This window comes from Nycticebus coucang, chromosome 3 (assembly GCF_027406575.1).
Source record: "Nycticebus coucang isolate mNycCou1 chromosome 3, mNycCou1.pri, whole genome shotgun sequence".
NCBI classification, from domain to species: domain Eukaryota; kingdom Metazoa; phylum Chordata; class Mammalia; order Primates; family Lorisidae; genus Nycticebus; species Nycticebus coucang.
In genome coordinates this window covers 28,200,045-28,227,666 of record NC_069782.1, presented here as the reverse complement: position 1 = coordinate 28,227,666, position 27,622 = coordinate 28,200,045, and the positions used below count along the sequence as shown (strand labels likewise).

General features: G+C 41.1%; 1 protein-coding gene across 8 annotated transcripts in view; it reads left to right on the top strand.

The window, feature by feature from the left end:
• Positions 1-27,622, top strand: part of CRADD (CASP2 and RIPK1 domain containing adaptor with death domain) — a 286,998-nt gene that overhangs the window by 101,686 nt on the left and 157,690 nt on the right. For 6 of the 8 annotated variants that reach the window (XR_008378690.1, XR_008378689.1, XM_053582444.1 and 3 more), the window contains one exon: positions 9,593-9,896. Coding sequence is in view for 6 of the 8 variants with exons in the window: in XM_053582444.1 (XP_053438419.1) it covers positions 9,593-9,896 (304 nt within the window). In the remaining 2 variants the exon portion in view is untranslated. Of the gene's footprint in view, positions 1-8,171; positions 8,294-9,592; positions 9,897-27,622 lie in introns of those variants that run through there. The other 2 variants (XM_053582448.1, XM_053582446.1) reach the window with 1 other exon arrangement.

Genomic DNA, 27,622 nt, shown 5'->3' with positions numbered 1-27,622 from the left:
CACGATGGCACTTAGCTCCACGGGGACAGATTGAGACTGTCTCAAAATAAAAAACAAAAATGCTGTTTGGATAATGTCCTGCTGTGCTCACAGCTTTTGCATCATGGGGAGAATGGTCTTGAATAGCCTAGGGGGATCAGGAGTCTGGTTGTGGAAACATTAGGCTTGAGTGGCGCGTATCTGATGTTCTTACGCCACTACGAGAAATCCCCGTGAGAACTATGAGAAATGGATTTGGTGAAGGAGGCCATAGTCTGCAAGTTCTGTCTTTGCCCTCCCTTCTACTTCTAGGTGGTGGGAGAGCGTCTCTGTGTAAAGAGAAGCGCATTTCAACCAGTATCGTATTGCTAATCAACTGGTACTCCAAGCATCCCAGCATTCAAATTCCTATAATTTGAGAAGAAGAAACATACAGAATCCATCAGCACTTTTAATGAGTCATTTTATTCCCTCTTGTTAAACCAAACCACTTCTCATTAATATCCATTATTTGTTTAAAATTCTATGCTTCCTGTATAGCTGGTATGTGCTTTGGAAGCATGCCCACTTCTCACAAATGAGAAGGAAGGGAGCACACGCTTCTGGGCTCATGAGTGTTATTTGCTTTATTAAGATGCAACTGAAGCTTTTGGTGGATTGTTGTCAGAAAGAACAGCCTAGCATCAATTACGCTAAAACCAAAATCATTATATTTAGCAGTCATTGTCTAGTTTTTAAATGGAGTTTATTAAATAACCCCGATAAAAGCCTACTTCATTTGCTGATAAGTCATCCTGGCAGACTCATGACGTTGTAATTCTGTTTGGAAAGAAATTCTCAGTAGGATCCATGGTGAAGTTCTGTAGTCAATGTGGCCAACTGGTAATGGAAATACTCGGAGATGTATTTTTTTTGGGGGGGAGGGTAGGATGTGTCAAATAATTTCTTTATGATTCATGATGTCAAATTCTACGGTGTCCAAATACTTGACCATATTCTTAAACGGCTTCAAATATTTTTTTGTTGTTCATTGAGAAACACCTTGGCCCTCTTTTCTGGTACCTGGGCGGCCCGCTTCTGTCTGTGTGTCATTTCACCTGAACGAGAGTGGAGGGTTAGCCCCTAATTTGTTTGCCACGAAGAGTGGTCAGTCCCGTTTATGTCTGAAGCCCATGGACATCTCTTCTATCAGTGGTATGCGGAGTTAGCCCAGCAGATGTTCAGCAGAGAATTGAGCTGTTAAATTTGGCCATCCAGAATGCTTACGTTTGTTACTCAGTACTTGAGAGAATCTAAATGGCATTCATTTACTAGTTTCTTTCAGTTAGTGCATGGAGTTGTATTACCAGAAGGTCACTGTCTGGACTGTGTTACCCTGTGCTTTGTATTATATTAGGTTAATGCCAGAAATGTCATTTGAAGAACATTTTAGTGTCTTATGCACAAGAAAATCACAGGATGGGAGTAGTAACTCATTAATGTTCCTATGTTGAGAACACATGATAAATTCCTGCTTAAACTCGGTGCCAGAGAAACGTGAACCCCTTTAGATGACTCAATGTATTTATTTTCTTTCTTTGAGATATGAGAGCTGTACAACCCATATGGTGGGTACTCTTTTCTCTGTGAATGCCAGGAAACAAAGAACTTATTTGAGCATGTCCTAATATCTTTAGGTATCCTAATTTTTTTTTTTTTTTTGAGACAGAGTCTCAAGCTGTCACCCTGAGTAGAGTGCTGTGGCATCACAGCTCATAGCAACCTCAAACTCTTGGGCTTAAGCAATTCTCTGTCTCAGCCTCCCAAGTAGCTGGAACTTCAGGTGCCTGCCACAATGCTCGGCTATTTTTTGTTTCAGTTGTCATTGTTTAGCTGGCCCGGGCCAGTTTCGATCCCACCAGCTCCCGTGTATGTGGCTGGTGCCCTAGCTGCTTGAGCTACAGGCACTGAGCCAATTCTTTGTTTTTCTAATTCTTTGAATTCTTTTTTTTTTTTTTGAGACAGAGTTATACTATGTTGCCCTCGGTAGAGTACAATGGTATCACAGCTCACGGCAACCTCAAACTCTTGGGTTTAAGAGATTCTCTTGCCTCCGCCTCCCAAGTAGCTGGGACTACAGGTGCCTGGCACAATGCCTGGCTATTTTTTGGTTGCAGTTGTTTAACTGTTGTTTAGCAGGCCAGGGCTGGCTTGGAACCCGCTACCCTTGGTATATGTGGCTGGCGTCATAACCACTGTGCTACGAGTGCCGAGCCTTCTTTAACTTCTTAAAGAGCTTTTCTATCCATCCTTTAAATGTGTGTAGTACAGTTTTGTAACTACTGCAAGTATTTTTGAAGAAAAATAGGAGAGGTCGTCTCCTCAGAGGCTTTCATTGAAGACTTGATGAAAATCAGTTCCCGTCTCCCAGCCCCTGACCAATGTCTTAAGCAAAATGCTTTTCCTTCATTCCACTTACAACAATTTGTAATTATTACTTTGTAATGATTACTTTCTTTCCTCCTTGTTTATGGTTATCTCCTCCACTGGACTCCAAGCTCCATGAAGACAGAGACTGTATCTTTCTTTCAGGAGGTTATGCCCAGCTAACCCTAACAATGTAATTAATGCTTCATTAAAAACTTTTTGCTGTCCATTATGACTAATTGTAATAATCCTAGTATTTGTCAATCACTAAAGTCCTAAAGCATAATGTCGCAAACTTCTGGAATTCTTGGAGTATTAAATTAGTATGTGATAATTTACATAACAATATTTGGCTCTTTTAAAAGATCTGCAACTTAGGTTTTTGTAAATAGTCTCAGGATTTCACAATAAGCAATAATTAATCTAAGATAAAATGAGATAGCAGAGAATTAAAGAAATCATTAGAATTCATAACTTAGTAAAAGAATTATTAATTAGTGCAGATGACGCAGCTAATAATATCTACAGCATAATACCGCACTAAAAGTTACAAAGAAAGAGGAACCACTTGGATATTCCAAGGGTTTTTTTGTTTAGGATTTACAGTCACAAGAATAGGTGTCTAGGCTTGGCACCTGTGGAGGCCAAGGCTAAAGTGCCAGCCACATACACCTAAGCTGGTGGGTTCGAATCCAGCCTGGGCCCAACAAACAACGATGGCTGCAACCAAAAAATAGCCAGGCGTTGTGGCAGGTATCTGTGGTCCCAGCTACTTGGGGGGCAGAGGCAGGAAAATCGCTTGAGCCCAGGAGTTGGAGGTTGCTGTGAGCTGTGATGCCACAGCACTCTACCCACGGCGACAGCTTGAGGCTCTGTCTCAAAAAAAAAAAAGAATAGATGTCTATATTTCTTTTGACAAGTTCTGACATCATCTGTTTTGGGGAGCACGGTATGGGAAAATGAGACCACATGGAATTCTATGGGACGTGTCACAAAAATAGCTAAAATGAAATGAGGAAGAAGAATATAGGGCCCGAAGTTTTCATTTCTCCCTGATCCTGGGGAAGTCCTTCCCAGCCTTCCTTTCCTCCTTTTTTCTTTCTCCCACCCTCCCTGTCTTGTTCCTTCCTTTCTGTAAGTTGTCACATCTCCTTAGTCTCCAATCTGTGACAATTTCTCAGTCTTTTCTTGTCTCTCGTGACCTTGACACTCCTGAAGAGTACTTGTCAGATACTCTGTAGCAGGTCTCTCTACTTGAGTTTGTCTGATGTTTCCTTATGGAATGACTAAGGGAATGAACGTGGGGGAAGAACATCATGGAGGCGTTGTGCCCTTCTTGTCGTGTCATATTGGAGCCTGTGAAACATCCACAACTTCTTACTGGTGATGTTCAACCTCCATCACTTGGTTAAGGGGACAGCTCCAGGTTTCTCTACTGCAAAATGTCTTTTTTCTTTCTTTTTATACTGTATTAGTTAGAGGTATGTGCTTTCCTTTCTCTTCCTTCCCTCCCTCCCTCCCTTTTTTTCTTTCTACTCCAGGGTTTAAGAGATGTTCTATTTCCAAACTTACAGGACTTACAAAAGCTACCCCTTTGTTAAAGTTCCTAATTTTATTGTATAATGATAGAATACATAGTTTGTATGCAATTAATTCTTTTTTTAATGCAATTGATTCTTTGGAATTCATTGAAGTGTCTTTGCAACTTAATTCATGATTTATTTTTGTAAACGTTTCAAGTATGCTTGAAAAGAATGTTTTCCCCATGACTTAATTTCTACATCAGTGGAACAGGAAGAACCGAAAATACTCAACTCCTTTTATTTGTCTTTTGAAGGTTGCAAAACCAAAGACCACATAGAAAGGCAGAAAAATACTATATTTGTTTTTTTTTTACTCTTTTTGAAAACTTGCATGGGTATATCTTGACACAAGTAAACATGCTAGGGGAGAGAGAAAAAGGAAAATATTTGTCCTTCTTGAAATTGGATTTGTTACCGCTGGGGAACAGGTGCCTTAATCCTTTATGGGGGCACAATTCCAGCCTACAGAGAGGAATTGGCCAGAGTGGAGGAGTTACCACCTGTGAGAGTGATTTTGATCTGTGTTTGGTTCTTTAAAGACCCAATGTCCTTAGATATTTATATAAGTGGAACTGACCCTTTGGTGTGCCGACAAGAAAGCTGTATGCTAAGGTGGTGCGGTGGTCCTGGGACAGGCTGGTTTTTGGCAGTTGCCTAGTCAATCAGAGCCACCCCGATCACTGTAGGAGATGGCATGGACACTAATCTATATTTGCTATAGGAAGAGGTATTTGCAGTCAAGGGCTTCATCTTATGGATGTAAGTCAGCCCCTCAGGTTATTGGCCATGAGGATGCCCTGCCCTGGGTGACGGCACTAACTCTTCCCATGCTGTCTCTTGCCCTCTCTTCTTCTCTTCTTTGACCCTCATGGATCTTCCTCTTGGCTCTCCACCTCCTCCTGGACATCATCAGCAAGGCTCACCTTCTGGTTCTAAGGAGATCTCAGGCCTTTTTCAAATTTTATCAAAAAGTGTTACATTTTAGATGGGTGTTTACTGTGCTATGTATCTCAACTTTTCTACATGTTTGAAAATTATCGAAGTTTACATTGTAAAAAATACACTTATTTTTCCTCTCCAAGAAGTTAGTACAGATTGAGTATCCCTTATCCAAAATGCTTGGGGCGAGCATGTTTCAGATTAAAGATTTTTGGGATTTTGGAATACATAGTTAGATCTCTTGGGGATGAGACCCAGGCCTAAACATGAAATTCATTTGTATTTCATATATACCTTACACACATAGCCTGAAGATAGTTTTATATGACATCTTAAATAATTTTGTGAATGAAACAAAGGTTCGACTGTGTTTTGACGGTGACCCATCATGTGCGATCAGGTTTGGAACTTCCCACTTGTGGGTGCTCCAAAAGTTTCAGATTCTGGAGCATTTCTGACTTCAAATGTGTCAGGATGCTCAACTTACAATCCTCAACCACCAGTGGTGTTGCAGGAGGTTTGCATTTTATCTGGATGAAGATAGAAAATGTTGCTAACACTTGTCCACACAGTAGGGAAACCTTACAGAGAAAAGGACAATGTTACAGCAAAAGAGGTAGAGGGAGGGAGTAAAGAGAGTGAGTGACTGAAACTTAAGAGTGGGAGGCGACACCAGGATGATTTGCCAATATTACTTAGCTGTCATTGGAACAGCAGACTCTCATCAGACAGGATGGTGTGATAAACTAGAAGGAGCATGAAATCAGGGGAGCCTCTTTAGAATTCAAATTTTGCTCTGGGAAATTTTGGCTAAAACAATTGGCCACTGTCTTTACATATGCCAAATGCTGACACGATCATGCTTTGCTTAAAGAAGGGTGTACGTTCTGAGAAACGCACTGTTGTAGGAAAAAAATAGAGTGTACTTCCACAAACCTAGATGGTATAGCCTACTACATCCCTAGGCTATATGGTATATAGCTTATTGCTCTGACCACTGTCACCTACACAGCCCATTATTCACTGAAATGTCCTTTTGCAGTGCATGACTGTAATAGTAATACTTGCCACATATGTAAAAATGCTGTCACTAATGGTGTGATGAAAAGGTATAGTGGTATAGTAAGACTGTAAAGTGGAAAACATTGTTAGAGGGCTTTGGGGAGGAAGTTACTTTGATTTACTTACAAAGATATTTTCACCTTCCACCAGAGATGCTGGTTGTGCAAATCTTTGGGGGAAATAATGATATTTGAGGAGATTTTTTTTTTTTCTGTACTGTCAACCAATTTTTAGCAGGCATATGACTTTCTGTATATAGCATCCAATTGATTTTAAAATGAATCAATGAAGGTATGTACTGGTCAGCTGCCTCATTTCACGAAGGAATTTGAGGAAGGACATACCGTTTGACATTTTGTCTTGCTTCCCACATTGAAAATATGGTGGATACAGTAGACTGGCCTTCAGCATCAGCCCTTCCTTATTTTTAGTATACTCCCACTCTTCAGTTCCAGTTCCAGGTCTGTGTTTCAGAAGTGGGAAGACTACAAACTACATGCCCTAGTCACCCTTGTTGCTAATGTTCTGCCTGCAAAATTGGTCTCATCAATTGCATGCAGCAGAGTAAGATTTCCTGTTGCTGTTTTGCTGCTGCTGCTGGCAAATACATGTACAGCCATGGAGACTAAGGTTTTTCTGTAGCAGTGTTCCAACGTCCAGTTCGTTGCCTTGATGATGTTTGTTCAAAGGAGCTTGGGGATGTGGAACTCCGTCTTCCTGCTTGTGGCCAGGGGAGTGATCCTTGCACTTTCAACCCTTCTCCAGGCTTGCAATGATTTTGAATGTCTTCAATTCCCTCCACCTAATCCCTTTCTGTTTAGAGCAGACAGAAGAATCCTGACAGACTAACTTGGAAACTCTTTGTGGGCAGGAATGCTTGATGCAAAAAAATGACTTTTAGTGGAAGGAAACAGACGATAAACAAATGAATCAATGAGAGTTTTAGTAAGATGGTGATACATGCTATTGGTAAACATAAAGCTGGTAAAGGGGGTGAAAAGTGTTGGAGATCAATACAGATGCAATGCTATTTTTTAAAGACTAATGTAAGGGAAGGCTACCCTCTACTAGGGTGACTTTTGACCTGCCTGTCTATTATGTCCAAGGCCCTGGTGGAGTTACAGTGTTAAGATGCAATGATCCAATTAATTACTTGTTCTTCTTAATTTTTCAAAAAAAATTTGTGTCTTTTAAAAAAGTTTCAAAATATTATTGAGGTCCAAATGTTTTTGTTACATGTATACCTTTTGTAATGCTTAAGTTGGGGCTTTTAAGTTCTGTCCATCATGAGAATAGCGTTCATAGGTAGGTTTTTGCCCCTCACTCTTTTCTTCCCCCTCTTTTTTGATTTCCTGTGACCTTCACATTTCTTTGTGTGTGTGTGGGGGTGGTGGTGGCATCAATTAGCTTCCAATTATTAGAGGGTATATGTGGTGTTTGTTTCCCCATTCCTGGGTTACTTCATTTAAATAGTCTCCAACTCCATTCAAATTGCTGAAAAAGATGTTATTTCATTCCTTTTTATGATTAATACTCCATGGTATGTATTACACGCACACACCCCAACCACTTTTTCTTAATCCACTCATGAATTGATGAGCACTTAGGTTGGTTCAACATCTTTGCAATTGTGAATTGTGCTGCAATAAACACTCAAGTGCAGGTATCTTTTTTGATAAAACGACTTCATTTCCTTTGGGCAGATGACCAGTAGTTGGTCAAATGGTAAGCCTACTATGTTTTCTTAGCGGCATCTCTATCCTGTTTTCAGTAGAGGTTATTCTATTACACAGTCCCATCACAGTATATAAACGCTCTTTTCTCTCTGCACCCAAGCAGGGAGACTTTTTAATTATAGCCATTTTAACAGGGGTAAGGTGATATCTTCTTTTTTAAAATTTAATTTTTTAAGCTCAAACAAGCAGTTGGAGTTAAGGTGATATCTTATTGTGGGTTTAATTTGCATTTCCCTGGCAATTAGTGATGTGTAGCATTTCTTCAAATGTTTGTTGGCCATTGTCTATCTTAAAAACCAATTACGCCGGTGCTGAGATCGTCCTAACCAACGCCGTCTTCCATCTCCCGGCGGTTGCATTGTTTGCCCACTACAAACATGGCGCGGAAAAGCTTCATTTTGACCCCTGAGCGCCCAATAAAATGGCTACGGCACTTCCTGTGCTTGCCCTCAACAAAGATGGCGATATCACTTCCTGTTTAGAGGTTTCGCCTTCAACAAAGATGGTGGTTATGGTACAAGTTTCCTAACAGTCTGGATTCCGGTTGCAGTTTTTAAACCCCCCTCCCAAAGATACGTGTTTGCAGACGTAAGTAACAGGAATCCATCTTTTCTCGAAAGTCCCGCTCTGTGGCGTCTGCGACCTGGGCCCTGCTTCCCCGCCCCCCAACTTGCCGCATTCCAAGCCCGGCCATGGCTGAGATAGCGGTGGCAGAGCCGACAGCCGGCTCTCCCTTCGGTCCGCTCTGAAAATCATTCCCAGCAGCCCCTTTTTAGCTGGTCAGGTGGCCCCAGAAAATTTTCGTTGTTCTTCCAGTTTGTGATACAACACGGATTTCAGTTGCCGAGGCAGGGGATTTTTTTTTTTTTTTTATTGTTGGGGATTCATTGAGGTACAATAAGCCAGGTTACACTGATTGCAATTGTTAGGTAAAGTGGCAGGGGATTTTTTAAAAGTTCCAACTGGGTGCTCACAGCCAAGCGCGAACATCCTCTTCCTCACCTGCCGCCTCCCGAACTTCAGAGGGTGCTGCGGGGGTGGGTTATCAGCGCCCCCCAGCCGTGATTGCCCCTCTGCCCTGCCACTCGACCTTCCTTGACACCACACAACCACACAACAGCGCGCTGGTGCAGCGCTGGCGAAACTGGGCTTTCAAATGGTGCTACTGACCAGGGCTGGGGTGTGAGGTTTTTTTTTTTTTTTCCCAGAAAAAAATCCTGTATGTCCCATGCATGTGTGATGGAGATTCCGAATTCTTGGTGGGTGGGAATGGAGTCAGACTGTATAGTGTATAATATAAGGTTTATTGTAGACCGGGTACAGGCCTTGGTATTTTTTTGAAGGTGATGGTGAGGAAGACGACCTTGGTGAAAAAGATCTTTAAACTTGACACCTGTGGTTTCTGTTCCCCACTCTTCCTGCTGATCAGGTTCTGCCAATGTCGGTGGTGGAAGGGCACCTGCCTCCATATTGGCGGTTTCTGCAGTGGTGGTAGTGGGGTAGTTCTGATGAAGACCACTGTTTCTTCATCGTGTTACAATTAATGTTGCTCTGTAATCCTCAGATTAAAAAATGATTTTAAAGCAGAGTCTCTGACACCCTCTCCACCCCCACAAATATCTTTCCTGAACAAGGAATTGATGTGGGGCCCCATTTTGTGAAAAAGCAAAACCAGAAAAGATGATTCATCTTCAGCGTTCGTTATGTTCAGAAACATTCTAGATTAACTTGGCTTGGTTTAACAACCATATGTTGAACACTGCGGCCTGGCACTCTGCTAAGGTTCCAAAATGTGCCTGACCTTAAGGAGCATACATTGTAGCGACCACCATCTTTAGGGGCACTCAGGTTCGTGTAATCTGAGCCCTGATTTGTGTCTCTTTCCAGGGAGAAATGGACTCCAGAGACAAACAAGTGCTTCGCTCACTGCGCCTGGAGCTGGGTGCAGAGGTATTGGTGGAGGGTCTGGTGCTTCAGTACCTTTACCAGGAAGGAATCCTGACTGAAAACCATGTTCAAGAAATCAAAGCTCAAGCCACAGGGCTCCGGAAAACAATGCTGCTGCTGGATATCCTGCCTTCCAGGGGTCCCAAAGCATTTGACACATTCCTAGATTCCCTGCAGGAATTTCCCTGGGTAAGAGAGAAGCTGGAGAAGGCCAGAGAAGAAGTCGTGATTGAACTGCCTGCAGGTAGGCCTACAAAGATCGCTTCAAACCAGCTCCAAAATGTTGGAACTTTGCCCTTTGGATTTGACGTTGGTGTTTGAGGCAGGGCAGGGGTCAGTGATTGATGAAAACCAGTAAGGAGTTAGGACTGAAGGGCAGTGTTGGAGGGACAGGATGAGGAGGTGGCCTTAGGAAGTGCAGGAAAGGAAGGAAGAATGAACCAGGGCTGGGAGCTCAGAGAGGACATGTAGCAATGCTTCCAGGGAAACTTGGCATGTCACTTGGGAGGCATGTTCTCATCAGAGAGCCAGGTCATATCTCAGCCCTTGGCATCACGAGCCATTTGGAAAGTGCATATGGGAAAACAGGCATTCAGCCCACTGACAACTGATTTGTGAGGTGCCAGAGCTACCAGCTGGAAAAGGTCAGATTCACAGAGGAGCAGACAGCCTCTAGGAAGGCATGCCCTGCACCTGTCCCTGGGCTGTCCTAAGTGGCCAAAGGGGATTACTGTGAAGGCTGACTTAGTTTGCTTTTAAAGGTTATTGGTTTAAAGTGTCCTGTTTAGTTTGGTTTTGTTCAGACACCTGGAGTATTTACTTTTGTAAGGGCAGTAGTTTGGGGAGGGTCTCATTTTGATTTTAAGGAGAACTGCAGTCGAAGAGAAAAACAGTTCTGTTAGTTCTCTTAGCCTAGCTCGTAGCGGGAAGAAGACATGATATGAAACACTTGTTTCCTCCTAACACCTCTCATGACTTCTACATTTTGCAAAGATTGAAGAAGAGAGAACTGAACTGGCAAAAATGAAAAAATTAGAAAACAAAAGATAATGGAAATTCGACCTGCAAATGTTTAATCGAGTTAAGGAATCAATGTTCTCTGGAGTTTCTGACAGTAGTGATGGAACTATGCGAAGTCAGTGGGCCCCAGACTCTGTTGTTGCTGTTCTTAAATACCAAAAAAAAAAAAAAACCAAACAAAAACAAAACAACTCCCCCTAAAAAAAAAAAACAAAAAACTGATTAAAGAAATAAATGTCAAGTGTAAAAGACCACTTTTGTTACTTTGCTGCAGGAACCTCATATTTTGATTGATTTTTCAAACCACGTGTATTAAGTAATCATGCTTAATTCTTCTATTTTTATTGATGACATATATCAGAATATCTGATCAGCATGAGATACCCAGTTAGGAAGGCCTGGTAAAATCCCAGTGGAAAAAGCAAAAATATTTTCACTCCTAGCATGGCCAAATCACAGGTAAATGTATGTTTTAGGCTTTTTGAATTATTGAAAATAGTTTTCGAGGATCTCAATTCTCAGCTTGGATTGTTCTTACAAAATGAAATACTCCACATGTCTGAACAAAGCATATCTAAGATATTTCTGCCACTTTATGGAAAGCAGAACAGATAACATAGAATTGGGGAAATGTTAAAAAATTATTGGTGTTTTCCTGGCATTTGACTTAGCGGTTCCTCCTGGTAACACATAGTTAGAAACAACAACACAGGCAAACTGAAAACCTTTCTCTATCAAAATATTTAATTTAATTTTATCATCATTTTCAGGTGACATAAGTACTACTTTTGTACGTCACTTGGTGTTCTAATTCCATTTTCGTTTCTTCAGGTTCATTCAGAGAGCAAAAAAGAATTACAGTGTTTTCATCCAGTGATGAAAGTAACACAGAAGCTGAGGGGAAAAAATAGGTTTTTTACAAAAGCACTTAGAATGAAGCAGTGTATGGTGGGAAAAATTGATGATTTCTATGTAGAAGTTTAGAAAAATATATTTTTTCTCCCAGATTTGTTAATTCAGTGGAAGGATGGCTCTAGAACACATTAAGTATAGTACTCCTGATTGTGTCACCTTTTATTAACACGGCCACTCAAGAAAACACCTATGTCTCTCTTTGCCTTCTGTGATGACAATTACATAAACTCCTTTTAAAAGTACTTGCTTTGAATAAATGTTGACTATTTTAAATAATACTATAAAATATAAGGTATGGAGAATAATAATATAGCAACTGCCCATGTCCTCATTACCTAGTTTAGGAAAAATAATATAATTGCCTTTAGGAACATCTGGGTGGTCTTCGCCACTCCTGTACCATTCCCAGCCCCACTCATGGATAAACCTTGAATTTGGGGTTTATCATCATTTGCTTCTTCATTACGCACTTTCGTGTCTCTTAAGAATCACTTTTAAAATCCACGTTATTGACAATCTAGTACATCACAGGTCCTAGTGGTTTATAAACATGTGAGTTTTATATGTAGGGGAGGGAGAGGATGGAAGAAATGAAATATTTTCAAGCTGATAGTTAACAGAACAGCCTTCTCTTGTTTGGGACCTTAAAGTAGTTTCAAGGGCTTAAAGTGATTAACTTGATGGCAACATTTTAAATGAAATTGGGACTTAGTGAATTAGAAATCTAGAGTTGTTGTTTTTTTTAATCCTAAGACAAGTATTCCTGTTGAATGCCTTCCAGTGCCTTCCAATTTAATGGCCCTGTACAAAAGCAAACAAATGTAGAGCCTATTTCCTAGGACCCTGATGTTGTAATAGAGTAATTTTAGGAAGGTTTAAAATAGTCCGCTTAAATTTTTGTAAAGGTATCTTTGAGTTTTGAGGAACTGTACTGTAAGAAACTACGGTGCTTTTATATGTGTGTACATTAACCTCTTCTCACCTTTGGTCACCCTGCTCATACTTACTAATGTGTGTGGATTTGGTGACCTTCTCTTGGGAGGCCTTGAGAACGAATGGGAAGAAGGAATGGTCTTCTCTTTAGGCAAGAGCTGGCTCCTTCTCCAGGAATGAACTGATTGGATTTTATTTCAGTTTTCTTGTTTGGGTCTTCTCAAGAGATTCTTGGGTTCCCTTCTGTTTGTTTCATTTTTCTGGTTCATCTGTGTATCTTGAGCTGCCTCAGAGACTTATTACCAAACATGCAAAAGTACTCTAAACCTTTTGATTCTCTCAGAATCTGCCTGGGTGGGTGATCTCCCAATTCCTGTTTTTTTTTTTTTTTTTAAAAAGCCTAAGATATTAATGGGTAATTGGTTTTGTGTTCTGCTCACCCTGTAGGAACTCTTACCTTTTGAAAGAGTAATTCTGGCAACAAAATGACTTAATCCACCTTGGCACTGTGGAAGGAACACTTCACAGTATGTCCCTTTCTGGCCAAGGTCACATAGTAGACATTAGATCAGCTGGAAATCTTCTGTGGGCTCCTTAGGTCATTAGGAGATGAGGACAGTGCTGTATCTGGGTGTGGGCAGCCTGTGCCTGCCCGCCCTATTTCCCAGTGCTTGGGGGCTCTGTTACATCCAGTGCCTGACCTCATCTGGATCTAGAAAGGAATTTTTGCTCCCCCCGGCCCCCCTCCTGTGGGACTTAGCCTAAGGCATGGTGAGAACAACTCCTGGGCCACAGGACTCCCTGTTCCACCTTGTTGGTCCTGGCTGTGGGACTGGATCTGTGCCATGGTTCTCATTTAGCAGTTGACCTGGTAGTGCTGCCTTTCACCACATTCTACCTTTAGGCGTAGGAGTTTGTTTCTCTTCCTTCTCCTGGTTTGATTCCTGCTCTGTGTGTCCTTAGCGGCTGATGAGAGTGAAGAACAGCTCAGTACCTTCTGCATTAGCCTCAGATGCCTCAACTCTGAGCCTGTTGGAATGGCTGGCCCAAGGCTCATGCTTGCTTCAACCTTGCTTGAGCTCGGACTGGATGTCCCCATGGACCCTGTTCCCTGGACTCCCTGGCTGCCCTTACCGGAGCAGCACACAGGGCTGACTGTTCCTGCTGTAGCTTGGGCTCCAGGGCCTGTCCTGTACTGTGGAGGAGGCCTTGAGTCACTGTGCACTTCTGCAGCAGCCAGTCTCCTGAGATACGTGTATTTGGATCCATCTCAAGTTACTGAGCTCTGATGGCAGAAATTTAGATACTGTGGTAGGTTTATTAGAGAGAGTGCTAACTTGGGATTCCTTCCAGGGGCTTCTCTAATCGTACCATGTAATGACCCTGCTGTGCATATGGTAAGTTCAGTGTTGATCTCGGTTTATCTAGGCACTTCCACTGTGGCTGAATAGTGTTGCCTTATGGCCTCCTGTGCACTAAAGTGAAAACAGCGGGTCAGCATCCATAGCAAGACCCCTCCCTCTGGTAAGAGGAGTGCCTACAGACAGCTAGATTTCTCTGTGTCCCCTGTCTGATCATCACACTTCCTGAAGCCCAGGTAAAGGCCAGGCACTAGGCACATAAAGATGTGTGGGGGATCTTCACATTGTCTCAGGACATTCGTTTATTCATCCAACAGATATTTACTGAGTATGGACACGTGCTACACGTTAGGTGCTGGGCATGTAACAATAAATAAAATTCAGTCCCTGCTCTCATGGGGTCACTGTATTCCTGGGGGGAGGGGCCAAGGGTAGAGACACATAACGAAAAAATGAACAACATATCTGGTGGTGATGGGTGCTAAGAAGAAAACTAGTACGTGGTGGGGAGGGCGGTTGGGGAAAGCCTTTCTGACAAGGTGATGCTAAACAGAGGCCTGAGTTCTGTGACAGAGTGGATATGGGGGGAAGGTGTTTCAGATACAGGGGACCACAAATACGCAGGAACTCAAGTGGGAGCTACAGGTGACAATGCAGCCAGATAGGACACCTACCTCACAGGGGTGACACACAATCTACAACAGCACGGGCTCAGGTGATGCCTACCAAAACGTGAGATGTGTGTATGGCCATGATCTTGGGTGGCTCTTAAGTGGTTCGAGATGATTTGTGGAAATGGGATTAAATCATATTGAATCACATGATGAAAAAGTGATTTTCTTTTTTATTTCTGTCTCATTTCTGATAAGAATGATAAGAGGTCCTCATGCTTAAAGCCTTCCATGGGCAATAGTATTAAACTAGAATTTAGTTATATTGCTTTAAAAAAAAAATCAATATATTATGGGTTCCTTCCATTTATGTCAAGGGAAATGTTTCTACTTATGAAGTTACTTTTAGAAATACATTACTTTTAAAAATAGAATTGTGGTGATTAGAGGATAGGTGAAGGCGGGCTGGAGAGGGGCCGGTTAGTGTATATAATGGATACAAAATTAAGTTAGATAGGAGAAGTAGGTTCTAGTGGTCTCCTGCTCTGTTGGGTGAATCTAACAGCACAATAATTTATTTTCATTTTTGAGACAGAGTCTCACTATGCTGCCCTTGGTAGAGTGCCGTGGCATCACACAGCTCACAGTAACCTCCAACTTCTGGGCTTAGGCAATTCTCTTGCCTCAGCCTCCCAAGTAGCTGGACTATAGGTGCCTGCCACAATGCCCGGCTATTTTCTTTTGTTGTCATTGTTTAGCAGGCTGGGCTGGGTTTGAACCCGCCAGTCCTGGTGTATGTAGCTGGTGCCTTAACCACTGAGCTGTGGGCTTCAAGCCACAAAATAATTTATTGATTGTTTTCAAAAAGCTAGAAGAGAGAATTTTTTTTTTTAACATAAAACATGGAATGTTCCATTTATTTTATTTTTTTTATTGTTAAATCATAGCTGTGTACATTAGTGCAATCAAGGGGTACAATGTGTTAGTTTCATATACAATCTGAAATATTCTCATCAAACTGTTCAATGCAGCCTTCATGGCATTTTCTTAGTTATAGTCTGTAGACATTTGTATTCTGCCTTTAGTAAGTTTCGCCTGTACCCATTCTAAGATGCACTGTAGATGTGGTCCCACCCATTACCCTCCATCCACCCTAACTTCCCCCCTCCCTTCCCCTTCCTTGGCCCTTTCCTCATAGTCTTGTGCTATAGTTGGGTTATAGCCTTCATGTGAAAGCTATAATTTAGCTTCAGAGTAGGGCTCAGTACATTGGATACTTTCTCTTCCATTCCTGAGATACTTTGCTAAGAAGGATATGTTCCAGCTCCATCCATGTAAACATGAAAGAGGTAAAGTCTCTATCTTTCTTTAAGGCTGCATACTATTCCATGGTATACATGTACCACAATTTGCTAGTCCATTCGTGGGTCAGTGGGCACTTGGGCTTCTTCCATGACTTAGCAATTATGAATTGGGCTGCAATAAACATTCTGGTACAGATGTCTTTGTTATATTGTGATTTGTGGTCTTCTGGGTATAAACCTAGTAAAGGAATTATAGGATCGAATGGCAGGTCTATTTTTAGATCTCTAAGTATTCTCCAAACGTCCTTCCAGAAGGAACGTATTAGTGTGCATTCCCACCAGCAGTGTAGAAGTGTGTCCTTTTCTGCAAATGCACACCAACATCTCTGGTTTTTGGATTTTGTTATGTGGGCTACTCTTACTAGGGTTAGGTGATATCTCAAAGTAGTTTTGATTTGCATTTCTCTGATGATTAAGGATTATGAGCTTTTTTTCATGTGTTTGTAGATTGTGCGTCTGTCTTCTTTAGAGAAGTTTTCTCTTCAAGTCCCTTGCCCACCCTGAGATGGGATCACGTGTTCTTTTCTTGCTAATACGTTTGAGTTCTCTGTGGATTCTGGTTATTAGACCTTTATTGGAGGTATAACCTGCAAATATTTTCTCCCATTCTGAGGGCTGTCTCCTTGCTTTACTTACTATGTTCTTGGCTGTGCAGAAGCTTTTTAGTTTGATAAGGTCCCAGTAGTGTATTTTTGATACTGCTTCAATTGCATGGAGAGTCCTCCTCATAAAATACTCACCTAGGCCAATTCCTTCAAGAGTTTTCCCAGCACTTTTCAAGTATTTTTATAGTTTCAGTCTTAAGTTTAAATCTTTTATTCAGTCAGAGTTTTTCTTAGTTAATGGTGAAAGGGGCGGGTCCAGTTTCAGTCTTCTACAGGTTGCCAGCCAGTTCACCCAGCACCATTTGTTAAATAGGGAATCTTTTCCCCACTGAATATTTTTAATTGGCTTGTCAAAGATCAAATAACAGTAAGTAGCTAGATTCATCTCTTGGTTCTCTATTCTGTTCCAGACATCTACTTCTCTGTTTTTGTGCCAATACCATGCTGTTTTGATCACTATCGATTTATAGTACAGTCTCAAGTCTGGTAGCGTGATTCCTCCTGCTGTGTTTTTATTGCTGAGTAATATTTTGGCTATTCGAGGTTTTTTCTGATTCCATATAAAACGAAGTCTGATATTTTCAAGATCTTTAAAATATGACAATGGAGCTTTAATAGGAATTGTATTAAAATTATATATTGCTTTGGGTAGTATAGACATTTTACAATGTTCATTCTTCCCAGCCATGAGCATGGTATGTTTTTCCATTTGTTGACATCTTCAGCTATTTCTTTTCTTAAAGTTTCATAGTTCTCTTTGTAGAGATCTTTCACGTCCTTTGTTAGGTATACTCGCAAATATTTCATCTTCTTTGGCACTACTGTGAAAGGAATAGAGTCCTTGACTGTTTTTTTGGCGTGGTTATTGTTGGTATATATAAAGGCTACAGATTTATGGATGTTGATTTTGTAGCCTGAGACATTGCTGTATTCCTTGATCACTTCTAAAAGTTTTGTAGTAGAATCCTTAGTGTTTTCCAGATATACGATCATATCATCTGTGAAGAGTGAAAGTTTGATCTCTTCTGACCCTATGTGGATACCCTTGATCGCCTTTTCTTCCCTAATTGCAATGGCTAAAACTTCCATTACAATGTTAAAGACCAATGGAGACAATGGGCAACCTTGCCTGGTTCCTGATCTAAGTGGAAATGATTTCAATTTAACTCCATTTAATACGGTATTGGCTCTGGGTTTGCTGTAGATGGCCTCTATTAGTTTAAGAAATGTCCCTTCTATACCAGTTTTCTTAAGTGTTCTGATCATGAAGGGATGCTGGATATTATTAAAAGCTTTTTCCGCATCAATTGAAAGAATATGGTCTTTATTTTTTAGTTTGTTTATGTGCTGAATTACATTTATAGATTTACGTATATTGAACCAGCCTGGGATAAATCCCATTTGGTTGTGGTGTATAATTTTTTTGAAGTCTTATTGGATTCTGTTTGTTAGGATCTTATTGAGTATTTTAGCATCAATATTCATTAGTGATATTGGTCTATAATTTTCTTTTCTTGTTGGGTCTTTCCCTGGTTTGGGGATCAAGGTGATGTTTGCTTCGTAGAATGTGTTGGGTAATATTCCTTCTTTTTGTATATTTTGGAAGAGGTTTAGTAATATAGGTACTAGTTCTTCTTTAAAGGTTTGGTAGAATTCTGGCATAAAGCCATCTGGTCCTGGGCTTTTTTTTTAGGGAGATTTTGTATAGTTGATGCTATTTCAGAACTTGATATAGGCCTGTTCAACATTTCTACTTCATTCTGGCTAAGTCTTGATAGTTGGTGTACTTCCTGGTATTGGTCAATTTCTTTCAGATTTTCATATTTCTGAGAGTAGAGTTTCTTGTAGTATTCGTTAAGGATTTTTTGAATTTCTGAGGGGTCTGTTGTTATTTCATCGTTACCATTTTTGATTAATGAAATTAGAGATTTTACTCTTTTTTTCCTGGTTAGTTTGGCCAAAGGTTTATCTATTTTATTGATCTTTTCAAAAACCCAACTTTTGGATTTATTGATCTGTTGTATAATTCTTTTGTTTTCAATTTCATTTAGTTCTGCTCTGATTTTGGTTATTTCTTTTCTTCTGCTGAGTTTGGGGTTGGACTATTCTTCCTTCTCCAGTTGCTTGAGATGTCCCATTAAGTTATTAACTTCCTCTCTTTCCGTTTTCTTGAAGAAGGCTTGCAACTACTATGGAACTGGAGGAAATCAAGTTGCTCATGTCTGTTAGAGTTTCTCTTATAAATTGAGGTGCATTCTGGTTGGGTGCATAAATATCAATAATTGAAACCTTATCATATTGAGTATTACCTTTAACAAATATGAAGTGTTCATCCTTATCCTTCCTTATTTTGGTTGGTTTAAAGCCTATTGCGTCTGCCAACAGGATTGCAACACCTCCTTTTTTCTGCTTTCCATTTGCCTGGAGTATAGGTGACCATCCATTCACCTTGAGTCTATATTTGTCTTTTAATGTAAGATGTGATTCTTGTATGCAGCAGAAATCTGGCTTGAGTTTTTATATCCAGTCAGCCAACCTGTGCCTCTTTAGAGGACAATTTAAACCATTCACATTAATTGAGAATATCGATAAGCCTTTCGAGAGTCCGGTGGACATTTTTAATCCTTTTGTGACTGTGGAAGTTGGAATTTGATCAAAATTTTCTTTGTGGGTTTACTTTTGTGGTGGAGGATTATGCTGGTCTTTATGGAGGATAGGTCTGAGAATATCCTGGAGAGCTGGTTTGGTTATGGCAAATTTCTTCAACATGTGAATGTCATTTAATTTCTCCGTCATAAATGAAACTCAGTTTAGCTGGGTACAGGATCCTGGGTTGAAAGTTATTTTGTTTTAGGAGACTAAAAGTTGATGACCATCCTCTTCTAGCTTGAAAGGTTTCAGCAGAGAGATCTGCAATTATTCTAATATTCTTGCCCTTGTAGGTGATGGTTTTCTTTCGTCTGGCTGCTTTCAGAATTTTCTCCTTCATATTAACTGTAGTGAAATTGATTATGATGTGTCTGGGGTATGTCTTATTTGGGTTGAGTCATGCTGGAGTTCTGAAACTGTCTGCTATCTGGATTTCAGAATCCCTTGGCATGTTTGGAAAGTTCTTCATAATCTCATGGAGAAGAGACTGCCTTGTGAAGCTACTTTGTCGCTTATGGGGATCCCTGTAAGATGAATATTGGTTTTCTTTGAATTATCCCAGAGCTCTCTGAGAGAGTGATCTGTTTTTGCCCTCTATTTCTCTTCCTCTCTGAGAGTTTGGGAACGTTCAAAATCTTTGTCTTCAATGTCAGAAATCCTTTCTTCTGCTTGCTCCATTCTGTTACTGAGGGATTCTACTATGTTTCTCAGGTCTTTGAGGGCTGCAACTTCTTGTCTCAATGTGTCAAAATCTTTGGTCATTTGGTGTTTGAATTCGTTGAATTCTTGAGATATCTTTTAGGTTACTGCTTGGAATTCTAATTCGATCTTATTTGCTATCCAGATTCTGAATTGGATTTCTGACATCTCAGCTATTTGTCTGTGCATGGGATCTTGTGCTGTGTCTTCCCCATTGATGCTTGGTGGAGTTGATCTACTCTGATTATTCATATTGCCAGAGTTTTTCTGTTGATTTTGCCCCATAATTGTTTTTCACTGTTGTCTCTGGCCATCCTCAGAGTTGAGGAGGTGTCTTTCCAAGATTAGACCCCAGTGGGATCACTCTATTATTGCTGGATCTTTGTAGGGAGTGACCCTATGAAGTTCCTCTGGTTCTGCCCCAGCCAGGGAGTTCTGATTGTGGAAGCAGCTCCAGGGTGTGACACACCCCGATCCAGCAACAGAGCAGGAGGTTGTGCTCATGGTTCTGGGAGTGCCTGGCCCCCAGTGACTTTGGCACAGAGAGCCCAAGGCTCCAGCAGTCTCTGGCCAGGAGAAGGGCTCTGCGCAGAGGCAGGGAGTGCTCCAGAGGGCACGCGGCTCCCAGAGTCCCTGGCCAGACTTGTGGGCAGGTGTGGAGGCAGGGAGGGTATAGGAGGGAGGACGCAGGGTTGCATGGCTCCCACAGTTCCTGGTCAAGGCATGCAGAGGCCTGGTGGGCACATGTCGCGGATCAGGGGTCATGGTGCAGCTCTTATGGAGGTCCGGGTGGCACCAAGCCCAGGAGTTTGAGATTGCTATGAGCTGTGACATCACGGCCCTCTACTCAGGGCAACAGCCCAAGGCTCCAGTGTGCCAAAACCGGTCTCACTCTGCCCCTGAGGGTTAAGGCTGTAAGGCAGCTCAGTACCCGCCTTTAGGCTGCTCAGTCACTAGGTTACTAGCTCCTGCACAATCCTTGCTCTGTGACCCAGAGGGTGGAGCTCTCACAATGGCTCTGCACTCCTGCTCAAGCTCTCCTCAAGGCAGTTCAACTGAGTGTCAAGTCCAAAAACACTGAAACAGTTTACAGGTAAGGACTTTCCTGTTTGCAGTCTCACTGCTGCTTGTACTTACGGCTGCCGTGGGATTAAGTAGATCGAACACACGCAACCACTTGCCAGTTTTCCACTGTTTTTGTCCTTCTCTTGGGATCCAGAAGTCCCTTGCTGACTCCCTGTATCCTCAAAGGTTTGATTATAGGCAGATCCCAGTAGCCAGAGATGCCTGGATTCTTATCTCCCCAGACTCACCTTGAGTCTATATTTGTCTTTTAATGTAAGATGTGATTCTTGTATGCAGCAGAAATCTGGCTTGAGTTTTTGTATCCAGTCAGCCAACCTGTGAACTCTTGGGTTCAAAGAATCTTTTGAATTCTTTTTTTGTAGAGACAGGGTCTTGCTTTGCTGTCCAGGGTGGTCTCAAACACCTGTCCTCAATCTGTCTTTCCACTATGACCTCCAAAGTACTGGGATTACAGGCGTGAATCACCATGCCCAGCCTCAGCTTCACCATTTTGCTCATTCACCTTATACATAGTGACAGGAGTTGGTTAAGTTCATTAGAATTACTAAATTTATAAGTTTTCCAAATTTTTTTTTTTTTTTTGGTTTTTGGTTTTTGGCCGGGACTGGGTTTGAACCCGCCACCTCCAGCATATGGGACCGGCGCCCTACCCCTTGAGCCACAGGCGCCGCCCAGTTTTCCAAATTTTAAATGCATTTATCTGCTAGTGAAACAAAGCAAGGTAAAGCCCCATTCTGGCATTATGGAATTTTTTCTCTGAGAATACGGAGGCCTTGGGAGATTAAGTCAACTTGCCGTGATCACATAGGTAGTTAATGTAATTTATTGCTGGGACTAGACTCCAGGCCTCCCGACCCTTGATTTAGGACATTTTCTGCTGCATGGTCTTGGCTCCCCACTGGGTTTGAGATGGAATTGCATTATGCTGTAGTGTTAATAATTGAAAGAGGCTTAAAAAAAATTATACTAATGCATTTTTTTTTTTCATTTTAAGAGGAACATTTTCAAGGGCTTTTAGAGGTATACTAGGATAAGATTTTACCAAAATATTTTATTTCTGTTGATGCTAATTTTAATCATTTAAAAGGAAATTGTGATAGTTCAGTACTGCATTTTATCAGAGATATTTTTTTTTTCTCCCTGCTTCTACAAGGCTGACATAAAGGAAAAGCGGAAGGCTTTTATCAAGTATTTATGGGACTGAGAAATAATGCATCTGTTGGCAGCTAATTGCAGCTCTTTCTAGGAATAGCAAACCACGTGACAGGTCTTGCCCCAGCAGGAATGCCTCCATTTCGCTTTGTAAAATGGATTCGATGTTCTTTTCATGTGGATACTCAAACTGTGGCTTTTTTCCCTTTCTCCTGTGGATGTATGGGCCATTTGGCTATATCAATTACCCTATTGACCATCATGGTTGATACAGCTTAGTGTTTTTTAGCCCTGAGTGTTCACTGGAATCACCTGGGGAGCTCTTAGAAAAACTACCGATGCTCATCAATCTGTTAGAGAAGCTCTGGATGTGGGGTCTGGGTGATGGTATTAAAGACGTGTGTATAACCAGGCACATGGAGAGATGCCTAACTAGGTTGTTTCGAAGTGTAGCTCAGGTTGAGAACTTAGAGATCTGACCAGCTGATTAGGCCCATAACTCCTTTCTCACTTGTTCCTCCCCAAGCCTGGTCCTCCCAAAGCTGGGCACGTGCTTGAAAAGTTGTTCCTACGTTCAGGTAGGAGCAGCTGGAGGGCGGTAGGAGTACAGGTATAGAAGGATATTTGTTCACAGAGATTTTCATTCCTTGAATTTCTTGAACACTGTCACTCAAGAATGTTCCAGAATCTCAAACTTCATACAGGTGTGACTTTGCTACCAACACAAAAATCCATTATAGCTTTATGGGGATACATAGCTTAGATACCCATAGGGACAAAATTGGAGGGTGTTAAATTGCTGGTTAAAATGATTTGAATTTGGGGAACTATTTTCATTGCCTATGCATACTGTTTGGTGTAGTAATCAGAAAATCATGCATAATGCTTTGGGCTCTGTAGATCAGGCTGTGTCCAAATGGAGACAGAATCTGCCAGTGAAGAATGAGTTGGATACCACTGTCAGATGCAGAGTGAGCTGAAGCTGGCGTAGGGATGGAAGAGAGGAGGAGAAAGATAAATGACCCCTTGGGGAAGAAAGGGACTGCTCTAGTCTGTTTTGCCTTAGGGTGATCACACAGGCTATCTCTCTGTCCATATTTTTTGTTTGTAAATTAAGAATGAATCTCAGGCTGTGTGAGGTGGCTAATGCCTGCAATCGTAGCACTCCATGAGGCCGAAGGAGGGAGCATTGTTTGAGACCAGCCTGAGCAAGAGCAAGACCCTATCTCTACTAAAAATAGAAAAATTAGCTGGGCATGATTGTGTCTACCTGTGGTCCCAGTTGCTCAGAAGGCTGAGGCAGGAAGGTCACTTGAAGCCCAGACGATGCCATGGCACTCTAGCCTGGTCAACAGAGTGAGACTCAGTCTCACACACACCTACATATACGCAAAAAGAAAAATAAAGAAAGACAAAGAATCTCAGTCTTTTCTGTGTGTCAAAGGCCTTAGGACATCAGTAAGATAATAACAACAATAATAGTTATTGGAAACTTCCTGTCTGCCAGGTACTGTTCTCAGTACTTTGCATTTATTAATTCATTTAATCTTGACATGCCTTGATGAGGCAGATGTTATTACTCTTGCACAGATGAGAAAATGTATGCACAGAAATGTTAAATAACTTGATCAAGATTGTAAAAATATAGAAGAGTCAAATTTGGAACCCAAGTGGTTTGACTTCAGAGACTGCTAATTCATATCCTGGAAAAATACTTAACTCAAAACTTCACTTGTTTTCCCTCACCCCCTATTCTGATAACCTGTGAGTGCTCCAGAGCCCATGGGCTCTCTCCCCTCCCGTCTCTCCCAGACACACAGCCTGAGGAGCATCTCTACTTCTTTCCTTCCGACCTGTCATCCTAAGGCCAATTCCTGTTTGTTTTCTCTCTTCTCCATCTCTCATTTTGGGGAGTGTGGTGTGGTGTGGTTAGAGTCTAAGGTAAGACCATATGGGGGTCAAAGAACAGAGCCCCTGGGTTTCTCCCAACCTAACTCGCTACCTTGAGAGTAAAAGAAATCTGAATCTTCTTGACTGCAATCAGGAGATTGTCAGCGTGTTGGCTCCCCTGATTCTGGTATCAAGTCCCACTTTTGCAGCTCTTAAATCTTGCTATCTATAGCTGTCAATTCCAAATAACCAGTTTTTCTGGTGTTGTAGCTTCAGAGTTTAACCAAATGCTTAGCAAGGTAGCTTTCTCTTTTTATGGGTATAGTTCAAACTTGTAGGCTGTTGTTGTAGCTAGCTGCAGGAATGTTTACTTTACTTAATGCTAATAGGTGGCTGTGTTTATACGTGTTCCTCACTTTGGGCAATAAGAAAAAAATACATATATGATTTTTTGGAGCACATTTCTCCCAGATTAAAAAAAAAAAAAGTGTGTTTTGCTTTTCCAAACAGTAAATTTTAATTGAAAAGGAAATGTAACTTCTAGAAGAAGATTTGGGCAGGTTTCAATCCTAGGCTTTTAATGTTATAAAAGAAGCCTTAACTCCTTGTAAGAAGTGCCAAGTTGACAATTCCTGGAAATGTTCATGTTCTATTTATGCTATAATGCTCAGCACCAGAGCAGAGAAGGTGGCAGCATTGTTACCAGAATAATACTGCTGAGATGTAGTAAGTGCCAAAGGAGAGGCTTAGGGTTTTATGACCTAAATACAAGACTCTTAAAACATCTCTGTTCTACCATTTGTTGATAATGTGTATGGGTGCTGAGTGGTAATTGTGACATTTTTATGGAGAATTATAGTTTAAGTAGAACATATCTGCTGGGACTTATCCTGTTGCTGGAACTATAGGTTACAGCTCGAAGGGATCTTAGAGACCCCTATTTTACAGATGAGGAAATGATGGGGTAATAAGCAAATCTGATAGCACATATATGGGCTCTTTTGGTTTAAGCAAGACTTCATGTTAACATAAACAACAATAGAAATTTCTCTGAAGTACTACAAATGAATGTAGTAGGTTCTGTAGGTTTGTTTGGGACAGGTACATTTATCTATTACTTGTACTAGCCTCCATTTGTAAGTGCAAGTCATATATCAGTCAGATGTTTGTAAATTGGCAACTTACTTTTTATAGCCTGTGTTCATGTGAGTTGTGTGTAAGTTGGATGTTTATAACTTGGGGACTGCCTGTATACTGGATAATTCATAGCTCTGAAGGAATGGCTGTGATGCCAGGGCTTAATAAAGGCAGGAATGAGGCAACATTGTGGGTTCTCAGGCCATCGGATGACCATCTCTAATTAAGTACTTTATAGTGTCTTATGTCAAGGTTCAAAGATGATTGGCTAAGCTTGGGTCATAAGCTCTTCCATTAGGACAACAGCATCACCTGGAGTGGAGAAAAGCATTTCCAAAAGGAAGAGAGGAAAACTGATAGAACCAAGAGATGTCCACTGTATTAGCCCCATTTTTGTGGATTGAATAGGTTTTAGGTCCATGGGTCTAGAAAGAAATGATAGCCTTTCAAGGAAGAATGATGTTTTACATTTTCTTGACACATTGTGGCTTAGGCTGAGAGCCAAAGGCAGTAGAGAAAGCAAAGGACAGCAGTTTTTATTTATTTATTTATTTTTATTTTTTTGTGGACTCTGTCTCACTTTATCACCCTCGGTAGAGTGCCGTGGTGTCACACAGCTCACAGCAACCTCCAACTCCTGGGTTTAGGTGATTCTCTTGCCTCAGCCTCCCGAGTAGCTGGGACTACAAGTGCCGGCCACAATGCCCGGCTATTTTTTTGTTGCAGTTTGGCCGGCGCCAGTTTTGAACCCGCAACCCTCAGTATATGGGGCTGGCGCTCTACTCACTGAGCCACAGGCACTGCCCATGGACAGCAGTTTTTAGAGCAAGGTAGGTCTCCCTAAACCTTTTCAAAATCAGAATATATTGGAGAAATAAATGGATTGAGAAGGTCAATGTAGAAAGAAGGTTAGAAAGAGAATTTGGATTGGATACTAGTCCAAGGGCTTTAGATATATAAACTCACTTTATCCTCTTTATAGTGTTTTGAAGTGGGTACTGTTATCATTTTATTTTACAGGTGAGGAGACTAAGGTGTTAGATAGTTGCCCAAGGTCACGCAACTTGGTAATAACAGAGCTGAGATTCGAACACTATTGATAGCCTGGCTCACAGTCCATGCTTCTAATCACTGGGCTGTTATCTCTAATACCTGTTCTTTGTTCTGATAGGAGTCAGATGGCTTAGACGACCTGGCTTGGGGTTGCTATGGCTTCTTTATTTTCTGACTCTTTCTTGGCTCAAGTCTTTTATGTAATGTAGCTAACATTTTCATTGTGTGTATGTCAGTCTCTTTTTTAACAGTTCACTAAATAGGAGATTTTAAAAAAAATACCAAAGAAAAGAAATAAGAAATGTGATTAGACGACATAAAGAATGAGATTGATGTGGAAGTTTTTGTTTAGTTTTTAAACTTATACTCTTCCCTTTTGATCTCTTTGTTTGTGATTTATCATATGATGGCTCCATGGTCAAATGTGCCTTTTTAGGCCTTTTGTATTTGTTTGAGCCCTTTTATTCCTTCATGTATTGGTCAAAATCCATTCAGGAGATAGAAACCACAGTAATTTGACCATAGAAAATTTAATAAAAGACTTCTTTAATTAGCCAAAAGTTAACCATGGTTAACTGTTAAAGGAATAAAAGAGATCTGTAAGTCATTCAGGATTAGCAAGGGGAAGAAGCTACTTTTTCTGGGGTTGAAGAATAGAACAGGAGACTAGCCTGAGCAAAAGCGAGACCCCCATCTCTACTAAAAATAGAAAAACTGAGGCAAGAGGACCACTTGAGCTCAAGAGTTGGAGGTTATTGTGAGCTATGATGCTGTGGCACTCTACTCAGGGCAATAGCTTGAGGGTCTGTCTTAAAAAAAGCAAAACCAAACAAACCCCCCCAAATCAACAAACCTTCATGTAGATCAGTGATTTTAACCCATGGGCCATGAGAGGATCTTAGCTGTGCCTTGAAATTTTTTAAAGATAATTCATCAAATTATTTTATTAAAGAGGTTCAAAGCACACGGAGTATATATATTTTTTTACACTTTTTTCATCAACATAATTTAAATGTGCCTTGGAAGTTGAACTATGGGCTTAAGTGTGCCATGAGTTTAAAAAGGTTGAAAACCACTGGCTAGATTAAGAAAAGAGTAAAAACTCAAAATAAAAAAGAGGAAACATTACAGTTGATAGCACAGAAATATAAGGGGCCATAAGAGGCTATGATGAACAAATACATGTATTTGTTAACAAATTGGATAACCTAGAAGAAATGGACAAATTCCTAGGTATATACTACCTACCAAGACTAAATCATGGGTTCGGCGCTCATGGCACAGTGATTATGGTGCCGGCCACATACACTGAGGTTGGCAGGTTTGGACCAGGCCTGGGCCAGCTAAACAACAATGACAACTGCAACAAAAAATAGCTCGGTGTTGTGGCGTGCACCTGTAGTCCCACCCCCACCCCCCAAAAAAAAGAAAAAAAAAAGACTAAATCATGAAGAAACAGGAAATCTGAACAGACTAATAGTAAGGAGATTGAACC